A 26704-nucleotide genomic window follows, 5' to 3' on the forward strand; every position below is an offset into this window, starting at 1 on the left:
TCCGTCCAGGGCCGAGGTGGGCGGGCAGAGCCGTCCTCGCCACACCCCCGGGCTGGCCCGCGTGAAGGCACACCACGGATGTCCAGGAGGCGCGAGTGGGAGCCCAGCCTGCCATCCGGGCTGGGTCTTTTCTTTCCAGGGTGGGGAACCGACGGCAGCGATGGGGTACAGCCCTCTCTGGGGCTGTGTGTGTGGGAGGGGGTTCCCCACGTTCTAGAGGGCTCCTAGGAGTAGCTGGGAGTGAGTGTCAGGACCAAGCAAGGGGGTGACCCGGTCGGTCAGTGCGTGGCCTGCTTTAGGAAGGTGTGTGGAGACCGGAGGCAGGAGCCAGGTCAGGCAGAGGCTGGGCAGAGACTGGCTGGGGTGGGGAGGGGCCGTGTGGGGAAAGGGACAGAGGACAAGGAGAGGGGATGTGACTCGAGAAGAGGGGATGTGACTTGGGTGAGGGCACCCTGCGTCCTGGCTTTCCCAAAGGAAGGGTGGCGCAGTCCCTCCTCAGCTGAGCCCCTGGCTGAATGTGTGGTCGGGGGTGGGGCTTTGGGGGCCCCCCGGGGGGGGGGGCGCCGGGACCAGACTCCGCTCTGGGACCTAGGACCCAGCCCCAGCTTGGTCTGGGACAGGGGCTCAGGAGCCAACTTACTGGGGGCTTTGAGTGAGTCCCTCAGGCCCCTGGCCTCACTCTCCGTTTCCAAGCCCAGGACGTTGTCCCAGGGTCTGGCAGTCCCATGGTGCCGGCAGAGGCAAGAGAGGGCCCTCAGCACAGCCTCTGGGGGCCACGTGGTGGCCCGGCTCAGACCACCCAGTTAGGGGTTTTTCTTCCAAGGGCCACATGCAGGCTTGGGGCCGCCCTGCATTCAAGGACACCAGGAAATTCAAACAACAGGTATCTCTCCCTGGAAAAGGTCACGGAAGAGACTGCGGTGTGGCCCCTCTGGAACGCCCAGGGCTCCAGGCCCGCCTCCGTCATTCAGTCCATGGAATTCACAGGTTTCAAACCTCTGGGACAGAGTCAGAGTGTCACTGCTCCTGTCCTTCAGTTTCCAAAGTCCCACCCAGCTGGGATCTCCTGGTGGCTTCCCAGGATGCAGGCAGGACAGGAATTCGTGTCCCACGTCTGAGGAAGCTGAGGCTGGGTGGAGAAATGACTTGCCTAAGGTCACACTAGTCATAGCGGACCTGGGATTGGAATGGAGGTTGGTCTGACCCCCATGTTGTCAGCGTGTCTCAGAGCCGGGCTGCCAGACTGGGTACAGTTACTACCTGGCCACCGTGCACAGTCACGCTATCGTCATCTGGCCCCTGTGTCAGCATAGGCCCCCTTCTGAGAATGACCGGGGACAGATCCCAGATGGTCTCGGCGGGCTATGGTTCCTGGTGGCAGGGGCCCCATTCAGGCACTTGGCAGTTTTTTGAGCACCTACTATGCACCCAGAACCATTCTCTGCCCTGGGAACATAGCAGCAGTGAGCAAGACCAGTCCTGGCCCTTGTAGGGCCTATCCTGACTTGGAATACAAGGTCTAACTTGTTACAGCTGCAAGGCTCGGGCAAGACACTCCCAACCACTGAGTCCACTGGCTTATCTGCAAAGCATGGGGATGGTAACACCTCCCCCACAGGGTTGTAGGTGTGGGAGAGGCCTGGTTCCCCCGGGCATCGCCCAACCGTACTCCTCAACCTGCCTCCCCAACTCAAATCCAGCTGAAGGAACCAGAGGCCCAGGAGTCGTTCAGTGACTTGCCCGTGGTCTCCCTGGCTGAGTGAGGACCGAACCCAAGCTCTTTCCTGCCCCTTGGGCACTGACTGCTCCTCTGCCAAAGGATCCCACATTGGCCTGGGGCAGAGAAGTCTTAACAGGGCTCCAGGCAACAGATGGGCGGTGAGAAGTGCAGACCCACCCGTCCACTCTGGGCCTGGAGACTAGTCGGGGAAACCAGCTGGGCAGGTGGGACCATCTGTAGAGATGTGGCCACCTGGGCCAGCTCTGGGCTCAAAGGTGAGAGAAGCAGTCTTGGGCGCCATTGACTCTTTGCAGAAATCTGTTTAATGGTTTAGGAATGTGTAGACTCTGGCTCTGCTAAGTTTCCATAAAGGCAACTTTCCCATGTTTTAAAAAATAGATTTGCTATAAAGATTTATGTATCATAAATAGGTAACATGAAAAATTCCCAAATGCAAAATGGCATTGCCTTATTGCAATGCTGAGGCCCTCCCTGCAGCCCAACAGTCCAGTCCAGCAGGGCTCAGAGGGTCCTTGAGGCCCCCACCCGTGGCAGCCCTCCTGGGGAAGAGTAACTGAATTCAATATGAATTAGGAGCTTCCTCTAGCTCCATGGCTGCCTGCCGGGGTCTGTGTCCTTGAAGCCCTTTTCTGGAAGGACAGGGACCCTCTGGGCAGCCCCGCTCCTCCTCCCGGGAGTAGAAAACACCAGCCTTCTCCTTCTTCAGCCCACGCCCCATTAGCCCCACCCAGGCCACAGACTGCCCTGTCCCCGGGGACCTGGTGGTGGCCAGGATACTTCCTGGCCCTCTGATCCCTGCCTCCTCTCCTAAACCCTGGCCTCTGACCTCACCGGCTCCTGCTACTGGGTAATTTATAAACAGAGGGAGAGATAAAGCTGTTTCCCTTCAGCCCCAGAAGGCCTGGGCTGTTGCAGGAGGAAACAAAGGTGGGTTGTGTTCTGTCTCACACAACTACCCTGTTTTCTCTTACCCAAATCCGGGTCCCCACGTGACAGAAGACTGAGGCCCAGGAGGTAGTGAGGTTCCTGCCTGATGCCTCACTACAGGCAGCCCACCAGCGTGGGGCCCTGAGCACTAGCATTTGCGCCTGTGACTGAAACCCGGAAATGGTCTCTGTTCGAGGCTGCAGGAAATGGCTTCTGCCCAGGAAGAGGGGGAGAAGGAACTCAATCTCACCAGAGGGTACTATGGGCTAAGGACTAGCTTGGGGTGGGGCCAGTGCTCAGAGGTGTCCAGCTGGGTCATTTGTGGGACTCTGAATGACACGGATAAAAAGGCTGGGTAAGTGGGGGTGGGGGAGGGCAGGAAGGGCGCGGCCTGCGTAAAGGGTGCTCCTGGGGGACAAGGTGCTGGGAGAAGCCAGGGCGCAGCTGTGGAGGCCTTGGACACCTAGATTGAGTATGGGCCATATCCCAAGGGCCCCAGGCACCCTGGAATGGGGAGGGGGCAGCAGCATCAGTTGTGACCTTCTACAAATGCCACTCTGACTGCAGCACGAGGGTGGCTTGGGCTGCACAGGCTAGAGGCCCAGGAGCCAAAGAGGTCCATGAGATGTCCAGGGGATCCTGGGGCCCATCCAGAGCAGGGGCGGGGGGGGGGAGGGAGTATGGAGGCGGGATCCCAGCACTGTGGTGGGGAGGGGAGAGGGAGGGTCCTGGCTAGACCCTATTGGCTGTGGTGCCTGAAGGAGGGATGGCCAGAGACCAATCAGCCCATGTTTCAGACACCTTGGGACTCTGAAGGGAGAAGAGAATCGTGCTGGGGGTTGTTGCTGGGTGAGCCAAGAGGCTGCCAGTGAGGAAACCTCCCCGGTCCAGGCTGGGCCAGCTGCTCCCTGCCCCCTCTCAGCCAGGCCCTTGCAAAGTTTCAGGTCTCCATCCCAGGGGTCTGGAGGAGGAGGGAGATGGCTCATAGAGAGGAAATGAAAGGTCTCCCCACCTTGCCAAAGCCATCCCAGCCCTGAGGCAGAGAAGGTGCAGCAGGTAACAACAGCAAGGGCCTGCACCTGTGCTCAGCTGGAACTGTGGCTGCAAGTCAACGATGGGGGTGCAGGCCCAGACCCGTGCTCCAAGATCCCCCGCGTTCCCGCCACCGCCCCCCAAAGCAGCAGGCCTCTGGAAGGTCAGGCTTCATGAGATCGCTCTTCCAGCTTGGGCCCTGGTAGACGGCTTAGCTCTGCCCCAAGATCAGCCCTTAGAGGCCATGGTCTGAATGTGTCTCAGTGACAGGCACTTTCTACTTTGGAGGTAGAGCCCAGGCACTGCAATGGAGGGGCCTGGCAGACACCAGCTCTCCCTGCCAGCAGCTGGGCCCCAGGCCCCGCTCACCCCATCTCACTGACAAGGCCACTGAGGAAGGAAGCCAAGTGGCCTTCTTGCTCCCAGCTCCCACCCCACCACGGCCACCAGTGGGCCGGCTGCCCTCAGCACAGGACCCTGCTCAGCAGCTCTTGGCCCAACCAGGCCAACATCCTTCCCTTCCAGAACCGGGCTCAGACATGCCTGCCTGAAACAGAGTCATCAGCCCTGCTGGTCTCGGTCTTAGTCAGGGAAGCCTTCCATGCCCAAGCCCACAGAATGCCGTGGGTCTGGCTTCTCACTCTGCGGTCAGGCCTGCCTACAAGAAGGGGTGGGACGGTGCAGACGAAAGTGCAGGAAGTGGAAGGCAAGGGAAGTCGGCTGGAGCACCGCCTGGGCCCCACAAGGCTCTGGGCTGCACCTCCACGATGTGACCTTCCCCACGGCTCTGACGGCAGTTTATTTCCCGGGGCCCTCCACTGAGGGGGCCTAAGGGGCTAGACTGGGCTGACATGGGGGGTCCGGGTAGTACGGGGAGATCACCCGCCTCCCCCAGCTCAATCCCTGTGACCCTCTGAGCTACCCACAGAGTGCAGCCCCAGTGATCCCAGCCCCCACCCGCCTTCTAACCTCAGCACCCTGCACACGTTGAGGCTGGTAAGGCCCAGGATAAAAGAGCCAGACCCAAGACTGCCGGGGCATCACCTTTTTGGTTTGAGAAACCAGAAGCTAGACTGGAAGCAGTTAGGGAGCTGTCGCTCTGAACGTGGCAGGAAGGGCTTCTGCACAGCTAAGACTAAGTGCCCTGAGGGTCCCTCTCAGACCGTAGCCTCAGGGATGCAAGCGTTTACTTTTCCCTTAAGTGTCCACATTCCCACCTCATTCCCCCAACCCCCAAGTTCTGAGAGTCGGTGCTGAAGGAATCAGATGGTTTTGCAACCTGAGTGGCCACACTTTGGGCCCCAGGCCAGCAGACGGTCCCCGCTGGGCTGTGGGCCATGACCCCATACTTGTGCCGACGAAAACAAGAAGCTACACGGAAAACCAGAAAACTTGAGAGGTCTTGCTAAGGCAGCAGGCCAAGCCCCAAGCTGTCTGTGAGCTTCGAGCTGGCAGTGAAGGAAGGAAGGAAGTTCCCAGCCTGGAAGGAGCTGGGGCTTCCCTGGGGCTATGCTCAGGAACCGAGTCTGCTGGGCGGGTTGCTCTCACTCGGTACAGAGGCCCTGGAGTGACCTGAAAGAACCCAAGGCACCAGCCACACACCCCTGCCGCCTCAGCTGCAGCAAGACTCAAGGTGTGAAATGGTCAGACCCAGTACATGTGCAGCAAGGGAGGCACATCCCGGCCCCTCTCCTGCTGGGATCCACACCGGCAGGCCTGGGCCAGTCCTGGACTGTGAAGAACACAGAGGGGACAGCCACTGGCTGGCAGGTGGGGCCCCACGCCCCACGCCCCACAGGCCAACAGGTCTCCCTCAGAAGGTATCCCGCTGCTTCCTTCATCCAGGGTAGCTTTCCCATCAAGCACCCAGGCCACGGAATGGAGAATTCCAGGGCTTTATCCAGCTGCTCTAGGATCGCTGGCACCGTGGAGGGCCAGCTCTGGGGGGGTGGGCCTGGCAGGCCAGAGAGAGAAGGTGGGGAGGCCCCTGCCTGCCTGCCCTGCACCCCGGTCAGCAGCCGCAGCCCCAGCTCTCTCCGACGTCCTTGCTATCCAGCTGGATGTGGTCGGTGCCCTTCTCACTGAGCAGAGGGCCGCCGTGCCGCATGACCAGCTCCGTGGCCACCCTCACGAAGGCCTCCTCCACGTTGCTCGAGTCCTTGGCCGACGTCTCGATGGCACACAGGATGTCATAGTGCTCTGCCAGGCTCTGTGCCTCGGCCAGCGGGACCTCCCGGAGCTCGCCGAGGTCCGACTTGTTCCCTGTAGGGAAAGGCCAGGTGCAGCTTGGTGAGGCCCACGGGTGCCAGCCTGCCCTGTCCCACCCGGTGGGGCCAAGCCGAGACACGTCAAGCCGCCCACCGCGCTCGGCCAGCCACCAATGAATACCTTCTGGTGTGGCCCTCCATCTTTTTGGGGGAAGAAAAAAGACCTTCTTTTATTTTAAGGCTCTTAGTCCAGCCTTTAGTCCCTCCTTTTGTTTCTCTTTTTTATCTTTGCCAGAGGCTGGTGTCTTTTATGGCTTCTTCCTGACACATTGGAGCACTCAACTTTGGTGGAAAGAACCTTAGAGCTGCAGGAAACTTCAGCTCCCTTGCACCTGCTGCGTGACCCTTGGGGAAGTCACTTCATCCCTGGGTCTCGGTTTCCCCATCTGTGATGCCACCTTCAGCACAGGAGGGATCAGATGATACAGTGAACCCGAAAGCAACGGGCACTTGGCAGACGCTCCCTACGAGGGGATGCCAACAAGGAAGTCTCGCACTGCCAATTGTTTCCTTGGCTACAATTTCGTTATGCTTATTATTTAGGCTCTCCTATTCTCATCTGGAATTCTTTCATTGCCTGGAAGACGGGGACTTTGATTATTTTGCTTTGCTGATAGTAAGAGCACAGCCCACCGCCTGACCTGAGAGCGCACCTCTGGTTGCTCCTACAAGGTGTCAGCTGTGTCATTATGTTCTAAATAATCTGGTCAACTGCTCCTTGACCCGATTTCTAGAAGAATTTTTTTTTTTTAAGTCTCTAAGCGGTTGACTTTTGTAATGTGGTTATAGGGAGGACACAAAAAAAAGATAACCACGGGGCCCCTGGGTGGCTCAGTTGGTTAAGTGTCCGACTTCAGCTCAGGTCATGATCTCACAGTTCGTGAGTTTGAGCCCCGCGTCAGGCTCTGTGCTGACGGCTCAGAGCCTGGAGCCTGCTTCGGATTCTGTGTCTCCCTCTCTCTCTGCTCCTCCCCCACTCATGCTGTCTCTCAAAAATGAATAAACATTAAAAAAAAATAGATAACCACCTATAAAAATCAAGACTGTCTTTGGTAACCTTAAATGCTACAGCAACTAATTTCAATGTGTGGAACTCGTTTGGATCCTGATTTCAACAAAAAGAAAAAAAACAAGTACATGTGATATTTATTAGCAATTATAAATCTGAGCACTCATCAGCCATTTGATTATATCAAGAAAATATCAATATGGGGGGTGCCTAGGTGGCTCAGTCGATTAAGCATCTGACTCTTGATTTTGGATCAGATCATGATCTTGTGGTTCGTGAGTTCAAATCCTGCATTGGGCTCTGGGCTGACCGTGCAGAGCCTTTTTGGGCTTCTCTCTCCCTCTCTCTCTGCCCCTCCCCTGCTCTCTCTCTCAAAAATAAATAAACTAAATAATAATAATAAGAAGAAAATATCAATATCTTGTGGATGTGAAAATGGTATTGTTATGTACTTTTTATTGAAGTGTTTGTACCTTTTATAGATTTATGCTGGAATATTGATAAATGAAATAGTTTGGTGTTGGGATTTGTTCCAAAGTAAGACAAGGGAGGGGAAGGGATGAGGGTAGAGAGGAAACTGGCCGTGAATGGCTCATTGCTGAAGCTGGGTACTGGGTATCTGGGGTTCAGTGCACTATTCTATTTTTATACTTGTATAAAATGCTCTATGATAGAATGTTTTGTTTTATTTTTTATTTTTTTTAACGTTTATTCATTTTGGAGAGACAGAGACACAGAATGTGAGTGGGGGAAGGGCAGAGAGAGAAGGAGCCACAGACTCTGAAGCAGGCTCCAGGCTCTAAGCCATCAGCACAGAGCCCTAGGCGGGGCTTGAACCCACGAACTGTGAGATTATGATCTGAGCCAAAGTTGGATGCTTAACCAACTGAGCCCCCCAGGCGCCCCAGAATGTTTTATTTTGAATGTTCTGGATAAAAGGGAAGTGTCAGGCCAGGTAAGGAGAACCCCATTCCTGGCAGGGGAGCCCAGCTCCACTGAGTGCTCCCATATCCGAGGCCAGGCAGGGAACCAAGCATCGCCCTTTCCCCAGGTGGAGCTATGTGCAGCCCCATCTGTACAATCTCATCTTAGAAGAATCTGCCTCTAAAAAACGAGAACAAAATTGGGGCGCCTGGGTGGCTCAGTTGGTTAAGCGTCCAGCTCTTGACTTCGGCTCAGGTTGTGATCTCATGGTTTGTGGGTTCAAGCCCCACATCGGGCTCTTTGCTGACAGTGCGGAGCCTGCTGGCAATTCTCTCTCTCTCCCTTTCTCTCTGCCCCTCCTCCACTTGTGCGTGGTGTGCTCTCTCTCTCTCAAAATAAAATTTAAGATTCTCTCTCTCTAAATAAATAAGTAGATAAACTTAAGAAAATTAAGATTCTCTCTCTCCCTCTGCCCCTCCCCAGTTGTGTGCATGTGCGTGTGCTCTCTCACTCTCTCTCTCTCTCTCTCAAAAAAAAAAAAGAAAAGAAAAAAAAAGGAAGAAGAATCCGCCTGACTGTTGGAATGAGGACCCTGGGGACCACAGAAATGGTCCAAAGCGCTTGAGCCCAGGTCTGGGGAGTTTATGTAGGAGGAAAAGGGAAAATGGAAGTAAGAGCATCTCTCTGCAACAGTGGTTCTCAGTGTGGGGTCTCTGGGCCGCCAACATGGACGTCACCTGCGTCACCTGGGAACCTGTGAGAAATGCACATTCATGGGCCCCACCCAGCCCTCCTGAGTCAGACACGACGCCTGGCATCTGTGCTTTAACAAACCTTCGGAGCGCAAAGGTTTGAGAAGCGCTGCTCTGCGGTGTGGGGGGACAGCATGTCACCAAAGCACCACCAGCAGGGCCCCAGTTTCGGATTTATAGGCTCACAGGGTGCGCGAACTGGGACAAGTTACTCCACTTTTCTGAGCTTCGGCTCTAGCCCTGCCAAACCAGGAGGAGCCAGTAGCCAAGGTTATGGGAACTGAATCCAGAGACACACGTGAAGGTTTAACCAGGGCTGACCATGGTGGGGATATGCGGGAAGTAAAAAGCAAATGTTCGCTCCTTTCTCCCTCCCTCCAATTCCAGTTTTGAATATGACTTTGTAAGTGATTGGCAGGATCAGAATTTGCAAGATCACCGTTCAAGCTCAGCCTCTCTCTGCGCTCCACCTGCCCTTTGTTTAAAAAGGAGAAAGATGAGGGGTCCCCGGGTGGCTCAGTAGGTTAAGCGTCCAACTTCGGCTCAGGTCATGATCTCACAGTCCGTGGGTTCGAGCCCCGTGTCGGGCTCTGTGCTGACAGCTCGGAGCCTGGAGCCTGCTTCCGATTCTGTGTCTCCCTCTCTTTCTGCCCCTCCCCCATTCGTGCTCTGTTTCTCTCTCTCTCAAAAATAAATAAACATTAAAAACAATTTTTTTTTTAAAGGAGAAAGACACTAAGACAGACAGAACCGTGGCCCCGAGAAACCCTGCTGGCCCTGGCCCTGTTCCCCTCAGCTCACCGATCAGCAGCTGCACAATGTTGGAGCCCGCGTACTTCCTCACGTCCTCGATCCAGTGAGGCACGGACAGAAAGGTGCTCCTCTTGGTGATGTCGTAAGCCAGGATGGCCCCGTTGGCACTGCGGTAATAGCTCTGGGTGATGGTGCGGAATCGCTCCTGGCCAGCTGTGTCCCAGATCTGCAGCTAAAGAAATAGGGGGCCTCCCGTGAACCTGGTGGTGTGACCAAGCACGGGGGATAGGGAGGGCAATCCCACAGACCCATGCCCAAAGCGCTGGTTCCACTGGGCAGGCCACCAGCCCACACCTTGGCGGGAATCATGCAAGAGGGGCTAGAAGGTGGACAGAGAGGACCCCTGATCCCTTACAAGACAACTCAGTGGCCCAGCTTTGGGGGGGGCAGGAGGATGCAAAGGAAGGTGGGGAGCCCTCATCTCTGCTCTCTAGAGTGCCCAAGGCTCCCCTAAGGCTGGGCTCTCTGCTGTTGGGACACTGAACCAGAAGAGCTCCAGCAGCTCACGGTCCGGCGAGCTGGTTCTGGTATGCTATGATGCTGGCTGTGTGTGCATGTCCTGTGCCTTCCCCTCTCTGGGCCCGTAAACACACTGCTACACCCAGCCACGTGGAAAGCTCCTCCAGCATTAGGGTTCTCTACTTCTGCCTCGGTGATGCCTGGTGGCAGTGACGGCCTGGGGGAAGCAGTGGATGGAGTCCTCTGGCGGGGCCTTTATCACCTGCTGGCCCAGCTTGGCCAAAGGCAAGGAACTTGGGGTCTTTCCTTGCCCATGTTTTCACTTAACTAACACCCATCAGTGCCCACTGCCAAGCCTTCCTGCACCCTGGCCATGGACGAGAGGTGCCTGTGTAGCGGGAGCTTCCCTAGTTTCTGGAGAAGCAATAGTCTGGCATTCCCAGATAGGGCAGGGGGAGGGCCTGAACCCGGGGTAGACCTTGGACCTTCACTGTGCCCGGGCTGGGAGGCTGCGCACTCTGGGTGGAGGTCACCAGCTCTGCAACTGGGAGAGATGGACTGCAGGCAGGCATCAGAGGAGGCAGATGGCAGGGCTCTTGGGGGCTCAGGACTTGCCTTCTCTGCTCCACAGATCACAGGTTCTTGGGGCTCTCTGAAGATGAACACGAGCCTTGGGTCTCCACCAAGCTCTGGGTCCATCCATTTTCCTTTGCTGGCACAAGCATTCTGGGGGCCTCTTTATCTAGTTCTCAAGGTATTGGGAGGTACCCTAGTCCATCCGGGGTAGAGAAAAACCCCAGAGGCCTCAGACTGTTCCTTAGGGCAGGGCTTCAGGCCCTGGTACCATGGAGGTGAGCAACCTCTTCCCTCGGCCCCACAAAGAGACGTTCAAGAGTTAACAAACTCAGCCACAACATGCCAAATGAGACCCTCCTGTCCCAAGACCTCCTATTTACTCAACTATGAAAGGTTCCAAGGAAATCAGGTATCTGCTTGCTTACGCATGATGGGGGGGGCGAAGGGGGGGCGAAGCGAAAGGCATGAAGTCTGGCAATACACAAATCTGGAATCCAGTTGACCAAGAAACTCATCCCCATACCCCAGAGAGAGCGCATGACACAAAAGACAAAGGACAAACACAGGAAAAAAAGTGACCTGGACGAAAGAAAAGCTAGGCAGAAGCAAATTTTTGTTTATCAAAACCAAACATCGGTATTTTCAGAGATAGGAAAAGATCCACAAAACAATAATAGAATACTATTTTTTTTTAAGTTGTGGGAGTATTCAGGGAAAAAAAGAGCTTTTGACTATTAAAAATATATCAATGAAAAGTACAACCTAAGGGCTGGAAGATAAAGTTGAAGAAATCCTTCCAAAATAAAGAAATACAAAGAAATAAGAAGAAATAAGAAGAGTAAGAGGGAAAAAACTGTAGAGCCAGCCTAAGAGGTCTAATATCGGGATAGTAAGCATTTCAGAAGGAAAAGAACAGTGGGGCGCCTGGTGGATCAGTCCGTTGAGCATTGGACTTTGGCTCAGGTCATGATCTCATGGTTTGAGTTTGAGCCCCGTGTCGGGCTCTGTGCTAAGCCCTCAGAGCCTGGAGCCTGCTTCGGATTCTGTGTCTCCTTCTCTCTCTGCTCCTCCCCTGCTCATGCTCGGTCTCTCTCTCAAAAATAAACGTTAAAAAATTAAAAAAAAAAAAAAAAAAAAACTGAAAAAAAAAGAAAAAGAACAGTAAAATCAAGGGGAGGAAATCAAAGAAAGACTTCAAGAAAACTCCCTCTGAGAGTTCAAAGGGCCCACTGAACATAACACACAATGGAAGAAAACAGACACCCCCCCCCCCCAACACACTGTGTGGGAATTCTACAATGGGGTAGGGGAAAGTGCTAAAAGCTTCCAGAAAGAAAAAAAAAAAGAAAAGAAAACAGGTATTAAGGTTAAAGTTTCATAAAAATCCATATGGCATTAGATATACAATGAAAAATGCCTAGGGGCGCCAGGGTGGCTTAGTCCATTAAGTGTCCGACTTCAGCTCAGGTCATGATCTCATGGTTCACGGGTTCAAGCCCCACGTCAGGCTCTGTGCTGACGGCTCGGAGCCTGGAGCCTGCCTCGGATTCTGCGTCTCCCTCTCTCTCTGCCCCTCCCTGTTCACGCTCTATCTCTGTCTCTCTCAAAAATAAATAAACATTAAAAAAATTATTGTTTCTTGTAATTTCCTTATAAGACAACTGACCAGAAAACGATAAATAAGGACTGTAAAGTGGGATTTCTAATGTGTAAGAAATAAAAAAGTAGGACAATAATAGCAGACACAAAAAAGGAAAGCAGATACATGAAATCATCCTGTTGTAAGGTGACTACACTTGTGCGGTGTCAGATGTGAAGTGAAAAATGAGAAGGGTTCAGTGCCAGTTGTAACATATGAAGTGATACAAAACTGTAAAGAGACTTTATAAGTTAAGGACGCCCTAACTTATCATTGGCCCTACATCAACTAGTAAGAGAAACAGCAAGTCAGTAGAGGAAATAAACTGGTATTTAAAAAAAAATTTTTTTTTTTTAATTTATTTTGAGAGAGAGAGGGAGGTGTGCAAGCAGGGGAGGGGCAGAGAGAGAGGGAGAGAGAGAATCCCAAGCAGGCTCTGTGCTGTCAGCATAGAGCCCAACGAGAGGCACCTTAAATATAAAGACACAAATAGGTAGCCTATAAAAAAACGAAACATATAATAAAATACATATAAGAAGTGAGGGTAAGAAAGTATATGAATGACAGTTACAGTAATATCAAAGGCTTCCAGACCAAGAATTGCAAGAGATAAAGAGACACTTTGGGGCACCTGGGTGGCTCAATCAGTTAAGCATCTCTTGGTATCGGCTCAGGTCATGATCTCACAATGTGGGATCGAGCCCCATGGTGGGATCGAGCCCCATGTTGGGCTCCGCACAGAGTGTAAAGCCTGCTTGGGATTCTCTCTCCCCCTCACCCCTCTGTGCCTCTCCCACTCAGACTTACTACTCCCCAACTCCCTCTCAAAATAATGATACTACATATGTATCTACCTAATTACAGAGTTTTAAATCCCATGAAGTTAAAACTGATAAAACTAAAGGGAGAAACAAATCCACAACTATCGTTGGAGATTTAATACCTCTCTCTCAGGAATTGATAGAATAAACAGAGAAAAAAAAAAATCAGTGTTGGGTAAAGAACATCTAAACCACACTATTGATCTAATTGGTATTTCCAGAACACCATACCCAACACGGCAGAACCGCCCCCTTTTTTTTCAAGTGGACCCAGCATATTCACCAAGATAAACCATATACATACACTGGGCCTCAAGTAAGTCTCAGGACATTTCAAAAATGGAATTCTTATAGAGTAGTACTCTCACCACAAAAACAAACAAACAAAAACCTAAAATAGAAATCAAGAAAGCTCTGAGAGAGATTTCTTCAAGAAGACAGAACTGAGGGAAGGTCATATACTGAGAGGCAGGGTTTACGGTATGTTGGACAGATGGGGAGGACAGCTATCCCAGTTAGGATCTCCCCTACTTGCAGAGATGAATTAATGGTAAAAACACAGACACGTAAGCAAAACCAAGATGATAGTGCTTCCAGGAAGAACTAGTGGGACGTGGCCAACGGAAGATCAGTGAACAACTCTTAGTAATATAATCATCACCCTTAGTTGAACAATTCCTTCAACAATTTCTTTAAAAAAAAAGTTTTTTTTAATGTTTATTTATTTTTGAGAGAGAGAGAAAGCAGAGTGTGAGCAGGAGCAGGGAGGGGCAGAGAGAGGAGGGAGACACAGAACTTGAAGCAGGCTCCAGGCTCCAAGCTGTTGGCCAAGAGCCTGACACGGAGCTCGAACTCACAAACTGTGAGATCATGACCTGAGCTGAAGTCAGACGCTCAACCGACTGAGCCACCCAGGCGCCCCCCTTCAACCATTTCAACAAGAAAATACTAGAGATACTGGGGCCAACCAAACATGCGATTTGCTGTCCTCAAGCTTACAGTGCAGGAGACAAATGCTAAGTAAGATCATAAGTAATAAGGGTTTATAATTATTATAAAATATATTTATTTATACATAAATATCTATAATATAAATACTATCAATTATAAAGTAAATAATAAAAATAGTAATTATGGTAGCTAGTGATCAGATGGGAAAAAATGAGCAGGGAAAGGAATTATGAGGCAAGGCGAGGAATGGAGATTTAGATAGGACAACCACACAAGACCTCATTGTTCGTAAAGATCTGGAGAAAGTTAGCTACCAGTGCAGATGTCTGGGAGAGAAGTATTTCAGGGAGAGAGAACAAGTGCAAAGGCCCTGAAGCAGAGACAAAGAAGCAAGACGATGGGTGTGTTTGGCACAGAATACAAAGGGAGAGAGTAGTCAGGGATGATCGGGGCGGGGAGGGGGGACCAGATCACACAGTGGCTTCCAGACCATAGCAAGAACTTTTGGCCTTCACTCTGAGTGAAGGTGGGAAGCCATGGGAGTTTAGAGCCAATCAGATTTACTTTCTAACAGGATCGCTCTGACTGCTGCCCGGAGAAGAGATCAAAAGAGATCCAGGACAGAAATGGGGAGACCAGTTAGGAGGCAAGGGCCATCATCCAGGTAAAAGACAGCGGTTGGACCAGGGTGGTAACCACCCTGTGGTTACCACAGCGAAGGTGGGGAGAAAGGAACAAATTCAGAATACGTTCTGAGAACAGTGCTGAAAGGAACATACTGTTGATCTAATCAATATTGCCACACCACTCTACTGGGAGGATGCGGAGCGTGTACGTGTGTGATGGGGGCTGGGGAGGCACTGAGAGTTAGTTAACTCTCACCTTCTGAAGTCAGAAGTCAACAGACTACGTGTGTAACTGGGGGAAGCGGAGGCAGGTAGCAATGTAAGCAAAATAAATAGAAAAACCCCATCAACTGAAAAGAGCTCGAAGGGGTTACCCCCAGAGGCTGCGGGTGGCCGTATCAGGAGACCTTTTTGTACCACGCCTTGTTGAACCAGATGACTCTTTCAACCATACACAAGTACAACTCTGACAAAAATAAAAACTAAATTAAAAACAAAATAGCTACAGGTCAAGGTATCTGGGTCAACCAATTGGTGAAATTTGGGTGGCAATGGAGGAGGTATTTCTGGAAAGTAGGTCCTTCCCATGACTGGCAATATTCTCATCCTCTCCCACATTAGAGGAAGGGAAGGAAAAGAGCAGTGTCAGCGCTCTTGGGGTCCGACCGACCCGACTCCGTCACTTTCCAGCACGGTTATCTCTGGGCTACAACTGAATTCAGTTTCTCATCTGTTCCAAAAAAAACAAAACAAAACAAAAAAAGGTCCAGTAAGGGCCACATGACAGATTCAGTGTGCACGGTGCCTAACACAGAGAAGGTGCTGGATAAATGCAGCCATTTAACAATATTTGCGTAGCTATTTACAATTTTTGGCTAGTGTTTTTAATATACACAAAGGAGATTTAATGTAAAAGGTAGAATACATGAAATGCCCAAAGGAAAACCTACTGGGCTGTGGGCATGGGCCAACCACTTGTTCATCTAACGTGTGCTGAGTTTCTGCCGTGTGCCAGCCCTTGCTCTAGGAACTGGAGATACTGCAGGGAACAAAACAAACACAGGGTTCACATCGCAGCAAAAGGAGAGACAGGAATGCAGACAGGATCCTTGCAGAGAAGGGTAACGAGCACTCTGAAGAGGATACAGGTAATAGGAGAGACTCCCTGGGACAGGGGCCTCCTCGGGTGGTCACAGAAGGGGGCACTCGAGCTGAGGCCTGATGATGAGAAGCCAATCATGGGGACAGTGCTCGGGCAGAGGGAACAGCGCGACAGTGTCCAGAAGGACAAAGCTCTCCGTGTTGGGAGATACAGAAAGGGCAGTGTGGCCAGACGGCAGTGAAAAGGGACATGGAAGGAGACGCGGTCAGAGGCAGACTGAAGCCAGAACGTGTGGGATCTTACGGGCCATCGTCAAGTGCAGGTTTTATTTTTACCGCGATGGGAAGCCACTGGAGATGGTCTGCATCAGGGAAATATACATTAGACATCTCTTCCATCCCACCTGGGAGTCTCTCCGATTCTAGCCAGGGGCGGGGGTGGGGCGGTGCTGCACAAACCACCAAGCTTTCATGCCTTCGTGACACACATGTGAGAAGGCTTCACCAACCCTATGGATCAACCCTTGGCCAATGGGGAGCAAGGGATGTCCGGCCAGATCAAGCCCTATCTGCCCATGGCAGCGACCAACTTGAGGATGCGGCCTTGTAACGTGTCCTTCCTCCTCTGTTTCCCCCTCTCCAGTTGCCAAAACAAACGAGCTGCGAGCAAGCCCTTGTCTCAGGCCGTTTTCCAGAGGGAGCCCAGGCTAAGACGAGAAGCACTCTTGACTGATGTCTGTGAAGTACATCTGGGCTGCTGAGCGCGGCGCGGTCCTGCCGTGGGATCGCAGAGGAGGTTTTAGTTGAGGAGGCTCAATCTCTTGGCCCAAACGCCCTCTGTGTTCCAGAAGAGGTGCGAGAAGCCAAACCAGGGGAGGCCCTGCTTTCCCAGCAGCCAAGTGAAGCTACTCTGCCGGAGCCCCAGGTTTGCCATTAGGCAGCGCCCCGAGGGGGTCTGGGTGAAAAGTTTAATGAGCGTGATCAGCCACCTCAGCTCCTCAAGAGACAGGAAGGTGACGAGGCAGGCAAGCACGCCAGCACCATCCTGAACCTTCCATCGGAGAGGATGATGCAGGCTCTACTTCTCAGAAGTGACAGCAGAATCCACTGCATGGATGCTGTGGGGTCCTGGGGCAGGCGTGCAGGCCACCTCACCGGGTCCCCAACAGAGCCTGCAGGCAGAGACTACCAGCCCAAGGCACAGAGCAGAAAGGCAGGCTCTGACAGCCCCATGATTGGCTGAGGCATGTGAGCATCGTGCTGGGCCCACGCGAGTCTGTCTGGCTGTCTGTCTGTCCGCTTACCTCCTTGCTCTCCACCCTCAGCAGGGGCCTGGGTGAGCAGGAATCATGGACACGGAGTCCTTCGTTGCTCCGTGCCCTCCACACCTGTTGTCACCAAGCCTTACACGGGGCCACTGCGGATGGCCTCAAACCCGCCCCAGGCTTCCTCCTGCACTGCGGTCCATTGTCCACCCCACAGCCAACGTGGAGCCACGAAAACAGTATTAAGAATCTCGTCACTCCTCCATTCTCCTCCCCGGAAAGGCCTAAAGGTCCTGCGGCATGGACCTTACTCACCTCCACAGAACTTCCCTTGGGGCCATATTTGCTCCTGGCTGATCCCTGAGCACTCCGAGGTCTATATACCAAGCCCCTGGCCCTTGATGTTCCCCTTCCTCAAGTGTTCTTCTCCCAGACTGGTGCACGATTGGCACCACCCTTCATTTCCAGCCTGCTTTCAAGTATCAACTCCACTCACAGCTCTTTCACAACCACCCTTTCTTAAAAGAGCAGTCCGTCCTGTCCCCTCACCCCAATTTACTTTTCCTCCGCAGATCTTTTTATCTATTTTAAAGTTTATTTATTTTGAAAAGGAGAGAGAGAAAGCCAGGAGAGGGGCAGAGAGAGAGAGAGAGAGAGAGAGAGAGAGAATCCCAAGCTGTCAGTGCAGAGCTCAATGCAAGGCTCAAACTCATGAACTGTAAGATCATGTCCTGACCCGAAACCAAGAGTCAGACTCCTAACCGGCTGAGCCTTCTGGCATGAAGAAGGTCCTCGATTAATACATGCTGGGCAGATGAGCACCCTGTCTGCCCTTAAAGCCTTGTCACCCTGCCCTGCCAGGTCTCCATCTAGCAGATTGGGCTCCAGGGCCTGGCTTAGGAAAGCTAACCATGGAGTTAGCTTGGAATCCTACCCCAAGTCCATAATCAGCCTGAAGCCAAGAGAACATCTGCCAAGTTGAAACTACTACCCCACTCACCGGAAGTCCTCTGCACGCACGCTCACTTGACAGATAGGGACTTTGTCCTGTGGGTTAGGTCTCAGCCTGCCCTCCCTCACTCTCCCACCTCCCACCTGGCACACTGCCAGCCTCTCCTACCTTCCCCAGCCAGGCCTCCACATCTTACATTCAACTTCAGGGGAAACTTTCGGGGCTGCTGACATCTGGAGTGACATTCAGAAGCATCTGCTAGGCACAGAGGGCAGGAGGGCAGCCCAGTTAGGATGGAGAAGGGCTCCAAAGCATGTACATTCAGAAGAGGGAGGCTGCCCCCACTCCCACTCAGCAGGGGTCAGTCAGGTAAGTTTCAAATGGGCAAGGGGTAGGGATTCCAAGGCTGCAAGAGTCCTGGGTTTCATCAGGTCCTTCTTCCACCCTGGTGACAGGAGGGCTCGGGCACACTGATCACAGCCTCAGTGGGGGGAAGCAGTCTCAGGATGAGGGATGACGCTTATTTTTTCTCCTAAGCTCCATGTGTAATGAGTCCTAGTTTACACTGTCCCTCTGAGTCACTAGGGACGACACCTTTATCTTCCTTTTCTAGGATAGATGGCATTCATCTTGACCTTTTGGTGAACTCCTACCTAACCTTCAAGACCCCAGATCAGAAGTCATCTGATTAGTAGAGCTCTCCCTGACACACAGGCCTAGGCCCCAGCCCAGAGGGGAATTCATTCTTCTTTCCTTCCTGGCTCCCTAGCATCCTGGTTCTTGCTTCTGTAACAGCACCCACGGCAGAATGTGTTCAACATTTCATTCAACTGTCCCAAACGAAGGTGCCCTGGGGGCCAGGCAAGGAACATAAAATGCAGCAAGACTGAGGTGCCTGGGTGAGTCAGTCAGTGAAGCGTCTGACTCTTGGTTTCAGCTCAGGTCATGATCTCAGGGTTTCAAGAGGTGGAGCCCTGTGTTGGGCTCCGCGCTCACAGCGCAGAGCCTGCTTGGGATCCTCTGTCTCCCTCTCTCTCTATGCCTCCACCATTCACCATCTCCGTCTCTCAAAATAAAGAACTAAAAAAAAAAAAAAAAAAAAAAGTAGCAAGACAACAGAAAAGGAAATCCTGCCTAAAGCAAATCCAAAAAAAACCCAAAAACTAACAAATGACCATTCTGTAGGCACACACACACACACACACACACACACACACACACACACAAAACAGGTTTCTTAGTGGAAAACTGGCCTAGGGCTGTCTGTCTGGGGCTCTAGGTTTGTAAGTCTGTCTGTTGCCATCAAGAATAGGCTCTAGGGGAGCGTAGGTGGCTCAGTCATTTCAGTGTCCAACTCTTGATTTCAGCTCAGGTCATGATCTCAATGGGTTGTGGGTTCAAGCCCTGCATTGGGCTCCATGTTGAAAGTTCAGGGCCTACCTGAGATTCTCTCTCTCTCTCTCTCTCTCTCTCTGCCCCTCCCCTGCTCACTCTTGCTCTCTCAAAATAAATAAACTTAGGAAAAAAAAAAGAATGGGCTCTTGAGGGGAGAGACCCCATCTATTCTTTGTGTTACCAGCAACCTGGCACAGACCCAGGTACTCAACAATAAAGGAAGCTTTCTGAAGACAAGTCCTGGTAGTTGGGGCAGTGAGAGGGGACAAGAGGGGGACAACAGGCCCAGTGGGGCTAAAGCTGCTTTCCAGGGATCTGTGCCGGCTGTCCCCAAGGAGTGAGTTCACATGTGCCCCAGTGGAAAATCAGTTCTGCTCATTAGGTTAAAAGCATTGCTAGTGGTTGAATTCCCAAAATCTATGTCTAGCACTGTCTCCTCCAGTGGAAAGAGAAGATTTTATTTGAACAGTCTTTCTCCTGCATGACGGAACAGACGACGCAAAGTTCCTTGCTAATTCAGAGTAGAAAAGGACCCTGGGAAAATGAGTTCTCAGGACAAAACTCTGAAAACTGGTCAGACTGACCCAAATACGAGTTCCTGAGTTATTTTTCGTCATGTCTTGGGATGTGGGGGGTCGAACCAGGAGGTGGAGTCTGCAGGCCACTCCTCCAGCCAGCTGCTGTCACTTCTGCCCCAGTCCTCCAGGGAAGAGGGTGGCCTGGGGCTTGCCAACCAGCCACGATCGAGACACGGGTGTGCCATCAGGAGCGACAGTGACGTGCTGCCAAACGTCCAGTATACTAGCTGAAGACAGGCAGCACAGACACCGAGTGAGGGAGACAAGGGCGAGACAGGGAAGGGCAAGCAACGTGGCCCTGAACACAGATGGCTCCTCTGTGGCGGGCAGTGAGCGCTGGGGGCGGACTCCTCAGTCCAGATTCCTCCTGCCCCCTAAACACAGCTGCTCCAGGTCCCAGCGTCACAGAGTTCTCATCCCCTGTTACAACGCAGCCCTCCTCGGCAGGTTACCCGTAGTCTGAGGTCAAAGAGCCATCAGGACTCTCGGGTTCCCGTTCTCCATCTGCCGAGGGGCCAAGGATGGTTCAGTAGCTTCCTGGAGTCGGTATTTCCTCACCAGGATCTTGGGAGGAGCAGCGACCAGCCCCCCTCTGCAGGGCTGCGGGGGGCACGGGGCGCAGGAAGGGTTCTAACGTGCTTCGAGAACATCAGGCACCACCAGTGTTACTGCTCACATCTGCCAGTCCATCTCATCCTCACGACAGCTCTAGAAGGTTTATGACTTTCTACACCAGGGGTCGAAGGGTCACAGGGAAGCCGTTGGCAGAAGAGCCTGGTCTGATTCTAAAACCCCATGACCTTTACTGTGTATGGCTCCTCCACAAACCTTAAATGCTTTGTTTGGTTTGGTTTTGTTTTCTTTCTTCCAAGAAACCTCACTGATGATTCATACCTCCTGCAGGAATCAGTCAAACCCCTTCCTGAACAGTCTGCATGGGGAAAAGGCACGACGTGGGAAAAAGACCAGAGCCTCTGACCAATGAGTCCTGCCTCGGTCGCTAGCAAAGGGCCACTGGCTCCCCAGGGACGCCCCTCCTCCTTCTCACAGGGAAGCGGAGACCATCCAGCACAACCCAAGCCCTTCCCCCCACCCGTCCCCCTTCCCTGCTGCCACCAAACTGCACTCACAGGCCCTTTGAGGTGCTGCGGGGAAACAGAGAGGGACCTGACCCAAGCAGGGTGCCAGGAGGCCCCCCCACCTGATTCAGTGATCAGGCAGTCCCCCGCTAGGCCAGGAAGAGCCCATAACAAACAGGGTGGGCTGCTGGCTCCTTGTGGCAACAACCCATGCCTCCCAGGAAAGGCCGAGAACAAGCAACGGCAGCATTCCTAAAGCCACGGCCACAAGCTCAGACTCTCTGGGTAAACGGTCTGGTAGAGCCCTCACTGCCTCGAAAGTAATTCCCTTAAGCCCACCGGCTTCTCTTTTTCCAAACTTCCTCAGCAGCAAGGACTCAGCCCACAGAAGGGTTGTATGCCATACGTCCCAAACTGAGCTCTGCCTTCCCTCAAGGTGTCCCTCCAGTGCCCTGCCACTAGGGTTAATGGAGAGTGCACCAAGCAGGGATACCCGCTCGGCCTTGACCCCTTGGGCGCCCCTCCACTCAGCCACAGCTGATCGTGCCTCCCGCCCGCATCAACCCTGAGGGACAAACAGTGGGTCTTCCAGAGAACGCTTCCCACAGCCCTCAGGACACCGTTGACGCGCCTTCTATGTTCAGAAGTCTGGTCTTGAGCCCCCTCCTTACGCTCATCCCTGCCCCCACCCCAACACACTCCAGCCACTTTGGACTTGGACGAACACCTACACTTCCTCTCCCACACCTCCATGGCTTTGTGCATATGTGGCTCTGGTAGCAAAGCCCCTTCTCTCTTTCCTCAATGGGACACTGACTCATCTTCCAGGGCCTACCTAAGCTTGAAACTCCCTGCCTCTGCAACCCTGGGGAGAGCGGACTGCTGCCTCCTCGGTGGCCCTGCAGCACTCAGCCAACACCCCTAGGACAGCCATGGCAACCACAGGGCCCTGCTTTGTGGGAACAGTCCTAATTTTCTTTTCTTCTCCTTCTTTTAAATATGTATTTATTTTGGGGGGAGCGCTAGCAAGGGAGGGGCAGAGAGAGGGGGACAGAGGATCTGAAGAGGGCTCTGCACTGACAGCAGCGAGCCCGATGTGGGGCTCGAACTCACGAACCGGGGGACCATGACCTGAGCTGAAGTCAGAGGCTCAACCGACTGGGCCACCCAGGCGTCCCGGTCCTAATTTTCCATATTTGGTCTTGTGGCCACAATAAATACACACATACTTACTTGTCAGGCCACATGCTCCAATTCTGGGTTCAGAAACTGGGTAGCAACATTCACAGCACTGCACGCTAGCTATCTGTTTACATATCTGTTCCCCCAACCAGATGTGAGCTCCTAAAGAACAGGGACTGTCTCTTATTCCCCTTTTTTTCTCTTCAGAGCTTAGAACGGTGCCTGGGGAAAGAGGAGGTAGTTACAGAATGGATGGATAACCCATGAATGAGTCTCCATTTAATGATCTCCCCGATATGCAGTTGGTGTCTCAGGGTGTCAGATGGTAAATTCTACCAACAACTGTAATTAAGCTGGGCAGAGTACCTTCTAAACGTTAGGCGTTTTTCCCTTTCAATCCCATTTCATCTTGTCTGCTGCTCTAGGCAGAAAAGGCCAGGTCAAGGCCATGGCTCTGAAGTGATCCCCCAAGAAACAAGCTAAGAGCAAAAAGGAATCTTTTAACAATAAACATGAACAGAGAAATCTGGCAGGCACTCCCCTCACCAAGTGATCAAAGAAGGCATCAGTACCAGGGGGTAACCTGGCAGCTGGTACTGCCTGCCGTGGTGCAAATGGGCAGCACACATTACCTATGATTCATTCTTGCCCAAACCATCCCACCCGAGCCAAAGTGAGCCTCTAACCCAATCTCCAGTTTACAGGAAATACAGGAGACAAAGGGACAAGTCCAAAGACGCCCCAAGGAAACCACAAGACAAATCCAGGGAGCGAATCTTAAAAAAGAAAAAAAAAATCAGTATCATAAAAAAAAAAAAAAAAAAGGTAGCAAGGTGTTGTTCTGGACCAAGCCTGTACTAGACTCTGGTTCAAAGAGGAAACACACTATAAAACACATTTGGGAGAAAAGTTGGAAAAGCTTAAAAATCAGCTAGACAGTAGAAGCTATTATAGAAATACAATTGACCCTTGAACAATGTGGGGGTTAGACGCACCAACCCCCTGGGCAGTTGAAAATCTGGGGGTAACTTTGGACTCTGAAAAACGTATCTACTAATAGCTTAACTGTTGACTGGAAGACTTGTAGATAACATAAACAGTCAATTAGCATGTATTTTATATGTTATATGTACTATATACTATATTCTTACAATAAAATAAGCTAGAGAAAGCAATGTTATTAAGAAAGCCATAATCCCTACGATTGCACTACTAGGTGTTTATCCAAGGGATACAGGTGTGCTGTTTCGAAGGGACACATGCACCCCCATGTTTATAGCAGCACTATCAACAATAGCCAAAGTATGGAAAGAGCCCAAATGTCCATCGACAGATGAATGGATAAAGAAGATGTGGTATATATCTACAATGGAGTATCACTCGGCAATCAAAAAGAATGAAATCTTGCCATTTGCAACTACGTGGATGGAACTAGAAGGTATTATGCTAAGTGAAATTAGTCAGAGAAAGACAAACATCCTATGACTTCACTCATATGAGGACTTCAGAGACAAAACAGATCAACATAAGGGAAGGGATGGGAAACCAGGGAGGGAGGGGGACAAAACAGAAGAGACTCATGAATATGGAGAACAAACTGAGGGTTACTGGAGGGGTTGTGGGAGGGGGTGGGGGGATGGGCTAAGTGGGTAAGGGGCACTAAGGAATCTATTCCTGAAATCATTGTTGCACTAAATGCTAACTAATTTGGATGTAAATTTAAACAAACAAACAAACAAACATAAATAAATAAATAAAAAGAAAGAAAGAAAGTCATTAGGAAGAGGGATGCCTGGGTGGCTCAGTTGGTTAAGCACCCAATTCTTGATTTCGACTCAGGTCATGATCTCACAGTTCGTGAGTTGAAGCCTCACACTGGGCTCTGTGGTGACAGTGTGGAGCCTGCTTGGGATTCTCTCTCCCTCTCTTTTTCTCTGCCCCTCCCCCTGCTGGTGCGCTCGCCCTCTCTCCAAATAGATAAATAAATTTAAAAAAATTATATTACATATACAGAAAGATAAGGCACACAGCAAAATACAAACAGTGGCTGAATCCAGGCGGAGGACAGTTTCACGGTTTACTGTGTTCTTTCACCCTTTCTGTTACGCTTGAAAGTTGTCACAGTAAAAAGTCAGGGAAAATGAGAGTATTAATAACAACCTCAGAATGAAGGTATTACAGATATGAAAAAAACCAGCTAGAGATCTTGGGAACGAAAATCGTATTTGTCAAAATAAAGAAACCGAGAGATGAATGATCAGAACAGATACAGCTCAAAAGGAAATCGTTGTGCCAGAAGGTGGAGCCCAGGTTTTGTCCAGAATACAACACAACAGAACACAACGCTGTTAAAGTGGAGGAGAAGGCAAGCGATGTGGAGAAGAGACCCTAAGTTCCAGCTCCTGTCCCATGCAAGCTCTGGAGGAGAGAACAGGGAAAATGACAAGAAGGAGCTTATGAGAGACATTTTAAAAAATTCCTTAGGCCTTCAGAAGTATAGGAATTTTCATACTGTTTCTATCTAATGCATAATGCCAAAAAAAAAAATCAACAATGATCTGACACGCAAGTTTTAGATGATTTCCACGTGGAAATTGGGGATGAGGAGGCAATAAACACACAGGGAGAATGTGCCAGGTTCTTGTACTCTTAGGGTCAAAGAAATAAATGCTGATTCTAGACCGCAGGTAGAAAAATATAAGTTTGAATACGCATTTAACATTTAACAAGATAAGTAGAAATAGGGTATATGGATTTCCCAACTACTAGAGGGTAGCATGGGAGACAGACAAATATTGGATCCGCCAAAGGCAAAGACGTACTTCGTGACGTGGAAAAAGGCAGTCACTGAACAGTGAGGGCAGAAGGCTTCATCCAGTTCATTCAACAACAGAGAGCGGGCAGTGGAATAGGGACACAGCAGAGCTCACATTCCCTCCCGGGCCTGGGAACCAACAAGAAAGCGTGTGATGTGGGGTGGTGGTAAGTGGTAGGAAGAAAAAAAAAGTAAGGCAAGTAAAGGATATAAAGGAACGCAGACCGCGAAAACGTTATGCTCAGTGAAAGAAGCTAGATGCGGGAATACCCGCCACATTGTGGGTTCCACTTACACAGAATGTCCAGAACAGACAATCTATAGAGGCAGAAAGTAGACAGGTGGTTGCCAGGAGCATGGGGAGGCAGCAACAAGAGCGACTGCTAACAGGTAGAAGGTGTCTCTTGGGGCGATGAAAATACCTGGCAATTAAGTGTGCTGACAGTTATACAACTCTGTGAGTACACGCCATCACCACCCTGAACTGAACATTTTCAATGCGGGAGTTCTACGGGATATGGATTATATCTCAGTAAAGACTTTTTTTCAATTTTTTTTTAAGTTTATTTATTTATTTTGAGAGAGACAGAGACAATGTGAGCAGAGGAGGGGCAGAGAGAGAAAGGGAGAAAGAGAATCTCAAGCAGGCTCTGCACTGTCAGCAAAGAGCCCGATGCAGAGCTCGAACTCATGAAACGGTGAGATCGTGACCTGAGCTGAACCAGAGAGTCAGACGCTTAACCAACTGAGCCACCCAGGCACCCCAAGATTTTTTTTTAATGTTTATTTATTTTTGAGAGAAAGACAGACAGAGTGTAAGCAGGGGAGGGGTGGAGAGAGAAGGAGACACAGAATCAGGCTCCAGGCTCCGAGCTGTCAGCACAGCTGTGGGGCTCAAACTCAGGAACTGTGAGATCATGACCTGAGCCGAAGTCAGACGCTTAACCAACTGAGTCACCCAGGTTCCCCCCAAGAATTTTTTTTTTTTTAAGTAGACTCCACACCCAGGGTGGAGGCCAACGCAGGGCTTGAACTCACGACCCTGAGATCAAGACCTGAGCTGAAATCAAGAGTCAGAGGCTGAACTGACAGAGCCACCCAGGCACCCCAATAAAGATTTTTTTTTTAAAGGAACTTGGTAGAACGCTACTTTAGACAAGCTAGTCCAGTAAGGCCAACTCATGTAAAGCAAAATAACAATCTGTTGATGTTTACACACATGTGCACACACGCAGAGCAAACTGCCCCAAAGCATCTTAATAGCCACGGCCTTCCATCCATTACCACGCTCCTGCTCAGAGGCAGGGGAAACCCTGACTGGTAAAAAGAAGAATCTAGTGGGAATTCTATAGCTTGGAGTCCTTTTAATACTTAATGAGTTTTTCATGTTAGGCTTGAAAGTACCAACTGTGTGACCATTTTGCATCAAATTAGCCCAACTTTGCCAATTAAATTTTAAGAGATCGGGCTTTGTTTTTTGTTTTTTGAACTTTTTTTAGTGTTTATTTATTTTTGAGAGAGAGACAGAGTACAAGTGGGGGGTGGGGAGAGAGAGAGAGAGAGAGAGAGAGAGAGAGAGAATCTGAAGCAGGCTCCAGGCTCCGTACTGTCAGCACAGAGCCCGACGCAGGACTCGAACTCACGAACCACGAGATCATGACCTGAGCCGAAGTCGGACACTTAACCGACTGAGCCACCAAGGTGTCCCAAGAGATCAGGCCTTTTAGCAAACTAGTCTATAAAACTTTCCCCATCAACTTGTGCTGTGGTGGTACTATTTCTCAAAAGTCATAAAATCAA

General features: G+C 51.2%; 1 protein-coding gene across 1 annotated transcript in view; it reads right to left on the bottom strand.

Moving 5' to 3' along the window:
• Positions 1–2020: 2020 nt before the first annotated feature.
• Positions 2021–26704, bottom strand: part of RAB43 (RAB43, member RAS oncogene family) — a 33210-nt gene continuing 8526 nt past the window's right edge. The window contains exons 2-3 of the mRNA XM_042912119.1: positions 9454–9637; positions 2021–5962 (exon numbers count right to left, since the gene is read on the bottom strand). Of these exons, the coding sequence (XP_042768053.1) occupies positions 5712–5962; positions 9454–9637 (435 nt within the window). The 3' untranslated portion in view covers positions 2021–5711. The remainder of the gene's footprint in view (positions 5963–9453; positions 9638–26704) is intronic.

The sequence above is a fragment of the Panthera leo genome, chromosome A2 (assembly GCF_018350215.1).
Source record: "Panthera leo isolate Ple1 chromosome A2, P.leo_Ple1_pat1.1, whole genome shotgun sequence".
Classification (NCBI taxonomy): domain Eukaryota; kingdom Metazoa; phylum Chordata; class Mammalia; order Carnivora; family Felidae; genus Panthera; species Panthera leo.